At 33.7% G+C, this 8462-nt stretch overlaps 2 protein-coding genes across 2 annotated transcripts; one reads left to right on the forward strand and one right to left on the reverse strand.

Moving 5' to 3' along the window:
• Positions 1 to 554: 554 nt before the first annotated feature.
• Positions 555 to 1655, forward strand: LOC119615855 (L-lactate dehydrogenase-like). The gene is given in 5 exon segments (XM_037971840.1): positions 555 to 722; positions 724 to 747; positions 749 to 1390; positions 1456 to 1537; positions 1540 to 1655. Coding segments are annotated over 5 exon segments (996 nt in total). The 3' UTR covers positions 1620 to 1655.
• Positions 1656 to 5213: 3558 nt separating this feature from the next.
• LOC119615856 (lipase member I-like) lies at positions 5214 to 6363 on the reverse strand. Its single transcript, XM_037971841.1, has 2 exons — positions 6228 to 6363; positions 5214 to 6160 (listed from the first exon to the last, which is right to left on the reverse strand). The coding sequence occupies exons 1-2, from the start codon at positions 6361 to 6363 to the stop codon at positions 5214 to 5216; spliced, it is 1083 nt and encodes a 360-aa protein (XP_037827769.1).
• Positions 6364 to 8462: the final 2099 nt, after the last annotated feature.

Consider the following 8462-nt stretch of genomic DNA (forward strand, 5'->3'; position numbering starts at 1 on the left):
AACTAGAACTGAACTAGAACTGAACTAGAACTGAACTAGAACTGAACTAGAACTGAACTAGAACTGAACTAGAACTGAACTAGAACTGAACTAGAACTGAACTAGAACTGAACTAGAACTGAACTAGAACTGAACTAGAACTGAACTAGAACTGAACTAGAGAACTGAACTAGAACTGAACTAGACTGGAACTAGAACTGAAACTAGAACTGAACTAGCACTGAACTAGAAACTGCACTAGAACTGAACTAGAACTGAACTAGAACTGAACTAGACTGAACCTAGACCACTGAACTAGACTGAACTGAACTGACTACACTGACTAGCACTGAACTAGCACTGAACTAGAAACTGACTAGACTGACTAGAACTACAGAATGACTAGAACTGATTAGAACTCAACTACTGAACTAGAACTGAACTACAAACCGAACTAGAACTGAAACTAGGAACTAGAATAAGGTTATCTTACGGGATGTCTTGTTTTCCCCTAAAAACTTAAAATTATATTCAATTTACAAAATTGTTTCATTTTAAATTTTTCCTTTCTATAGATGGCCACCGTTAAGGAAAATCTCATGAACCAAGTTGCCGAAGTCCTTGCCTCCGGTGGCAACAAGGTAACCATTGTTGGTATCGGTCAAGTCGGTATGGCTTGCGCTTTCAGTATTTTGGCCCAAAATATCTCCAGTGAAATTTGCCTCATGGACGTCTGCAAAGATCAAGTTGATGGGTGAAATGATGGATTTTGCAACACGGTTCCAACTTCTTGAAGAATCCCAAAATTACTGCCAGTACCGATTATGCTGATTCGGCCAACTCCAGATTGTGCATTGTCACCGCTGGCGTTAGACAAAAGGAGGGCGAATCTCGTTTGTCGTTGGTACAACGTAACACTGACATCTTGAAGCACATCATTCCTAAATTGGTTGAAAACAGTCCCGATACCATTTTGTTGATGGTCTCCAATCCTGTTGATATCATGACCTATGTTGCCTGGAAATTGTCTGGTTTGCCCAAGAACCGTGTTATTGGCAGTGGTACCAATTTGGATTCTTCTCGTTTCCGTTTCTTGATGTCTCAACGTTTGGGTGTTGCCCCCACCTCTTGCCACGGCTGGATTATTGGTGAACACGGTGACAGTTCTGTACCAGTATGGTCTGGTGTTAACATTGCTGGTGTTCGTTTGCGTGAATTGAACCCCAACATTGGCTCCAGCGAAGATCCTGAGAAATGGAATGAGGTACACAAGCAAGTTGTAGACTCGGCCTATGAAGTCATTAAGCTAAAGGGTTACACTTCCTGGGCTATTGGTCTCAGTACTGCTGCTTTGACCTCGGCTATCTTGAGAAATACTAGCGCCATTGTTGCTGTATCCACCTCAGTTATGGTGAGTTAGTCGAAATGTTGCCTTTAAACTCCATTTATTAATGTTATATTTTTCTTCATTTCTAGGGTGAACATGGCATCGACAAGGATGTCTTCCTTTCTCTACCCTGTGCTTTGAATGCCAACGGTGTTACCCATGTTGTCAAGCAATTTTGACCCAAACTGAAATTGATCAATTGCAAAAATCCGCCAATATTATGGCTGAAGTACAAGCTGGTCTTAAATTCTAAGTTAATCACAAAACCCTCCTAGTAAATTAGAAAAAAACCGTAACACAAAATACAACTCAAAGATTAAGTTTTATGTGTGTATGTAAATGTTCTTTATGGAATATAAAAATATTTTTAAGTTTTAAATTTTTATTATTATTTATAATTTTAATTTTTTTTTTAAGTTTTTATCTGTATTATTTTTTTTTCTTTTAACTGTTTTTGCAGTTTTAAGAAATTTTTAAATTAAAAAAAAAAAATATATAAAAATAAATTTTATGATTTTCTTTAAAACACATTTAATTTGGTTTTCATTATTTCATTATTTTACGAAAGAAAAAATTTTTTGAAAAAAGTTTTTTTATTAGAAAATTGTCGTGTTTAGTAAATGGTACTGTACTATAACTCAACCGTTACTACCTCATTAGCAAATTGTTTTGAAACAATTGCCGTTAATTCGAATATTAACTAGTATTAATTTCGGACTCGGTTTAATTGGTTTCATTAGCTAAATTTTCTTTATAAAAATAGCATTTTAATATATAAATCGATTACAACAATTTAATTGCATGTAATGTTAAAGTATTGTATTTAAAAATATAAATTAATTTTCAAGACTATGCACTAAAAAAAATAATATAAAAAAATTAAATAAAAATTAGCACTTATGTAAAAATCATAAATACAATGAAATTATTCTTCAAGTTATAGCAATGTTACGATTTTAGATGGTATATCTTACAAATACATCTCACATCTTAGACATCTTGATAGACCTTGAACCTTTCCAGTAATGTTTAGAAAGCTTCTATCGAAAAGCTTTCGAATGTCCGGATATTCTTAAGAAATTCTTTCGAATTCTTGAGTTCCGCATCTAAAGAAACTTTCGATAAACTAAAGTTTTCATTAAAAAATCTTACGGATGTCTAGAGTTTCGATGATAGATCTTACAGATGTCTTAAGTTTTCATAGAAAATTTATCGAATAACCATTTAAAGTTTCTTTAGACAACCGAGTGTCTGAAGTTTATATAGAAAATCTATTGGATGTCTATAGATCCTAAGCAATTCTTTTGTGTATCTGGAGTTTCCATCGAAACTCTCTCAGATGTCTGGAGTTTTTAATCACAATTTTGTTCTCTAAACTGTAACCAACTTTCACATTTCACCGCCGGGATACTTACTTCCTCAACCAATGCTTACAGAACTATAACAACCCGGCTGTAAACATCTCTTGGGAAAGTAGCCAATACCATTGGGATATATATCTATGGAACCCATGGGACTGCGTACACCAAAAACATTACCTTCACCATGTATTACCACCACCCGGGAAGAAATATTGCGACGAACATATAAATCACTGGAGCCACAGATATACGAGCAAGGATCTATAGCTATAAGTTGGCCTATAATAGTGTTTTTAAAGAAATCGAGTTCCCTTCAATTTACATTGAATTTCAGACATCCGAATGTATGAAATTTTCATATAAAATCTTGTAGATGTCATAAAATCTTACGGATAGCTTGAGTTTTCATAGTTTCTGCTCAAAATCTTTCAGATATTAGGAAGTACTATAAAAAATCAATCTATATTTAGAGAATCTTTCGAATAACTGAAGCTTTAGTTAAAAATCTAAAGAATGTCTGGGCTTTCAATGGATAATTTTGGAAATGTCTTGAGTTTTCATGGAAAATCTATAGAATGAGTTTCATTGAAAATTTTTTGGATGTTTGGAGATAATATAGAAAATCTGGCGGATGTCTAAAGTGTCTATAGAAAATCCTTCGGATGACTGTATTTTAAACGAATTCGAGTTTCCTTCGAATATCATAGAGAATGTCTGAAATTTCCATAGAAAATCTTGTGCATGTCAATGTCAATCCTTCGGATATCTAGAACATCATAGTTTCTGATGAAAATTTTTTAGATATCAGGAGCTACTATATAAACTCTTTAAAAATCTTAAGAATGTCTGGGGTTTCGATGCAATATCTTGGGGTTGTCTTGAGTTTTTATAGAAAATCTATGGAATGAATGTCGAGAGTTTCTTATGATCATATGGATGTGAGTAGATTCTATAGAAACTCGATCAGATGTCTAAAGTTTACTAAAGAAAATATTGGGATGTCTTTCATAGAAAATTTCGTGGATGTCTTGAGTCTCGGATGCCTTAAGTTTTAGTCAGTTTCTATTGAAAATCAATCCTTACCTAGAACATCTTTCGGATATTCAAATAAATCCTTAAAAATCTTCTTTTAAACAAAATATATGGAAAAATCTCGCGAATTACTGGAACTTTTATTAAAAACCTTAAGAATACCTTCGGATTCTATGAAAATTCCTGGGGATATCTTGAGATTTCATAGAAAATTTATTGAAAGGTTGTCTAGAGTTTCTTTTGATCTTATGGATGTCAAGAAGTCCTATAGAAACTCGATCAGATTTCTATAGTTTCTATAGAAAGTTTTTTTGAATGTCTTCCTTCAAAAATCTTTTCGATATCTACAGTTTCCAAGAAAATCCTAAGGATCAACCGAATCTTGCGGGTATCTAGAGTTTTCATAGAAAATCATTAGGATATTTAGAGTTGCTGTAAAAAATCTCTAGAATACCTATAGTTTCTATAGTCACTAGAATCTATAGAAAATCTTATGAAGGTTTATAATTTCCATAGAACGTCTTTAAAATCAAAAGACTTTTTCTGTAGAACTTCTTTCGGATACTAAGAGTTTTTATGGATTATCTTCCGGATCTTAAGACATTTACTAATGCTTCGAGTGTTCTTTCCACATATTATTCCCCAAATGTTAAGATATGTAATGAATGATCTTCGAGATTCAGCTTATATACAGAACCTCTTTTAAAATTTTAAATTAAGAAATTTCAAATATTAAGGATCACATAGATCTATCCAAATTTAATATATCATAGAGATCATATTAGCATAGAACTGCAACATCTAGAACCCACAAAAGAAGTCTAGACATATTCACCAGAGACAAAATTTTCTGAAAACTAAAAGTTTTTATATAAAATATTGATGTTTGGTGGATAACATATGATGTAACTGATTAGTGTTATTTTAGGGAATACTTTCTGTAGAACATTTTCCAGACATTCAGTAAAAAATCCTCCTCTTAGATATTATTTTGTGGATTTAAAGTCTTTCTAAACTTTGCATAGAAAATCTTACGGATTTAAAGAATTGCGGATGTTAAGATTATCCTCAGATATTAAAAATATGGATGCAGGTAAAGAGATCCCATAGATCACTCTGAATTTCCATCAAAGGATCTGAAACTGAAATATCGACTATATTTATCAGCTTAGCATCAAAATAAAATAAATTTTAAACGTCATAAATAAATTTTATTATAAATATTATACTAAAGATTTTTTTCTATAAAACAAAAATTCCTTTTGGATCTCATTCCTAAACACTTATCAAAGGTTTATAAAACTTTTTTTCTTCCATAGTTTATAAACTTCGATAATTTTTTAGTTTCTTTTATAAAAAAGGCAATAAGTTCCGTTTTCTCAACATTTGATCATTATTCTTGCTAATTGTCCAGATATTGAGCAAATGGTATTTAACTATATAAAGAAATCGCTTCACTTTCTCTTAATCCTGCTAATATACTTCAACCCCTGCTCCTTTAACGTAAACGGTGGAGAAGGTTGGGTTACACAAAAGTATAAACCTTTAGCCATTTCCGGATATGTTATACCAAATTCCACTGTATTAGTATAATCACAATTTTGTTCTCTAAACTGTAACCAACTTTCACATTTCACCGCCGGGATACTCACTTCCTCAACCAATGCCTCCATAAATAATAGGAAAGGATACATGTGACTGCATACAGAACTATTACAACCCGGCTGTAAACGTCTCTTGGGAAAGTAGCCAATACCATTGGGATAAATATCTATGGAACCCATAGGACTGCGTACACCAAAAACATTACCTTCACCATGAATTACCACCACCCGGGAGGAAATATTGCGACGAACATATAAATCACTGGAGCCACAGATATACGAACAAGGATCTATAGCTATAAGTTGGCCTATAATGGAAATCTGCTTGTAGTTATTGAAATATTCCTCGGAATAAGTGGAGATGCCCAAAGCAGCCACATTGGCGCCCACTGAATGTCCCGCCACAGTTATATCTTTAGGATCAATACCATTCTCAGTTAAAACTTCTAGGATTTTAGAAACAAAATAACCCTGCAAGGTAAGATGATGTCGGAGGGCATAGTACAACTGTTGAATATCCTTGGCAAAGTTTACAATAATAACATTGAGTTCCCGCCTTCTGGACTGCAGCATATGTAGATGAGATTGTATGCTAAAGTAACTGTCGGCGGTATAGAAACCATTAATATAAAGCAAAGTCTTGCGCTTGGGATTTATATCGAAATCCCTTAACTCCGATAAGGAACGTATGGGTAACTCTACACTTTGATTATTTAAGGTCAAGACATGTATGGTAGTATCACTGGGATTAATGCCATCAAACAAAGACATAACACCCTCATCCACAGGGGCCTCACCTAAAAAATTCAATGAAAAACTTTATTGTATAATTCCGATTCTTGATGATGTTCTCCAAAAACTCACAGAACGCCTTCCATCCTTGTGCAAAACTCTCCGTTAATATTTCTATATTCTCTTGTTGTATCTTTTCAATAGAAGCGCTGTTTGCACTCACAACGATCGTTATAAAATAAATTAAAATTTTACATTTTTGCCACATTTTCGGTTTTTGTCACTCTGCTGATCTTTTTTTTTTTTTTTGCTGATGATCTTGGTATGTGGCTTTGTCGTGTTGTTTTGAAGAAAACATTTGCTTTAATTATGTCTTTATACATCAAAATCATATTGATTGTTGTAGGTTGTTGATTTCGCAGAGAATTTTCTGCAATGTTTTTAAGTTTTACTAAAATTTTATCACGTTTTCGTGGTAAAAATCTGATAAATTGATATTTACATTCGGAAACTTTTCATTATTGTTATATAATAATGTTCCGGTTTTCATTTGGATAAGATGAACGAAAGAGTTTTGGTTTAAGATTTGTTTAATGTTTTAGTTTTGTTTTATTGTTTAATCTCTAGCAGACTGTGATAAATTTTAGCTAGAGATCAATAAGATTAGGTTTAAGTTGGTAAAAGTATTAAAATTTATATTGTAGTTTTAACATACTTTAGGTAAACACCTAAACCACTCGACCTCATATTTCACGGTGGTACTTTTTTAATCAATGAGACGACTCACTATCGCTCCTTTGTGTGGCTTGCAATGAATATGAAGGTGGTAACTTTTCTACATGGTTCCGCAGGTCTATGAACAATCACTGTGCTCAAGTATTTGAGCTAACTAATCTTTAACCATTGCTGCCCCGTCGCTTAACATCCAAGATGCAAAAACATCACTTTTGTTTAAATCTACGCATAGACAGTAGAGCCATAATCGGTTGACTTTAATACGAATCCATCAAGTAATCCAAAGACAAGTTCTTACTCACAGAGAACTGTGCTAAGAGTGGTATGAACAGAGTAAAACCTGAACATAACCAGACAAGGAAGAGAAATTTAATAGTGTCATTTATATAAGATACCGCATAGATACCGCATCACCAGGGGTAACTGTTGTCTTTTTCGGCAACAGCACCGAACTTAGGTACACATCATGAAGGGAGCCATGAAGGGACATTCCCAGTAACCGGTACAAGATAACCTTTCCCCAGCTGGTTGCCGGTATCCGTGGTTCTACGTATGATAGGTAGTCTGGATAGAACACAAATCAAATTATTCCAAGTAGGCCAGAATTTCGATCACTTCTATTAGATGGTACAATTTTGGAGTTACCAATGAAAGACAAATACTTTGTTGTCATTTCTGACTTACCTTTTCCATTAGGAAAACCAGTGAAAACCAATTCTTTCAAGGAAGCCGTAGGTATGAGTCAAAAAGTTAAACCATACATTATACAGCCAGAGATCTATTCTATAGTTCACTAGTAAGGTGAAAAGCGTTAGAAACCAAATCCTTTTTATACATTTTGAACCATGAACAAAGATTTATGTTGCTATTATAGGCACTATAATGATTGTGATTGCATTGCCCATCATACAAACGTAGTTAGACTGAATTTGAAATGACCAAAGGGTGTATAACTTAAAATCTTCCCTACTACTTCTTCCTTAATAGTTTTTAATAGGAATTTCAACATATGACCGAACGTTGTCATGGTGAAATATTACTGTTTCATATCTGGCCACCTAAAACCTTCCCTGCCACTACTTCCTTAATAGTCTTTAATAAGAATTTCAACATATGGCCGATCGTTGTCGTAATGAAATTTTTCTATTTCATATCTGGCCATTTTTGTTCAATTCTCTCTTCTAACGAATCATTTGCATTCGGTGTAGTCTCCCTGTGGTGGCCTGGCCAAATTTCAGCAGCTCATAATAGATTGGACCACTTTGGGAACCTTTAAATACACACGATTACTTTAGCGTCATAGATATTTAGTTTAATCTCAATTCGACTGATTAACAGATCTTAAAGATCTCTCTCTCTCTTTACGATAATGGTAATGGATTAATTTCTCACCCTGATGGGGGGCAAAATTTGATTCCTTTTTAGCGTTCAAACTCCATTTCGGACATAAATGTTGTTCAAGGTATTTCGACATCAATTCGCAGTAACACCTCGAATTCTGGGCCTTGCAACCTTTTTTTCTGAATCACCTCCTGAATCAAAATACCAACAAGAGAAGTCTATTATGCATACACTGTCCGACTGTTCAAAAAGTGTTTTTTTCTTTGAGCTTCATCTATTGGTTCCATCATG

The sequence above is a fragment of the Lucilia sericata genome, unplaced genomic scaffold (assembly GCF_015586225.1).
Source record: "Lucilia sericata isolate MDLA Ls3-8-SP2 unplaced genomic scaffold, ASM1558622v1 Contig009143F_arrow, whole genome shotgun sequence".
NCBI classification, from domain to species: Eukaryota; Metazoa; Arthropoda; class Insecta; order Diptera; family Calliphoridae; genus Lucilia; species Lucilia sericata.

What these genes read in the sequence shown, in the direction of transcription:
- LOC119615856 (XM_037971841.1), bottom strand. Translation starts at nt 6,363, where the DNA reads ATGTGGCAAAAATGTAAAATTTTAATTTATTTTATAACGATCGTTGTG. An exon ending in ACAAGGATGGAAGGCGTTCT is followed by an intron (nt 6,161 to 6,227) that starts GTGAGTTTTTGG and finishes TGAATTTTTTAG; the next exon opens with GTGAGGCCCCTGTGGATGAG.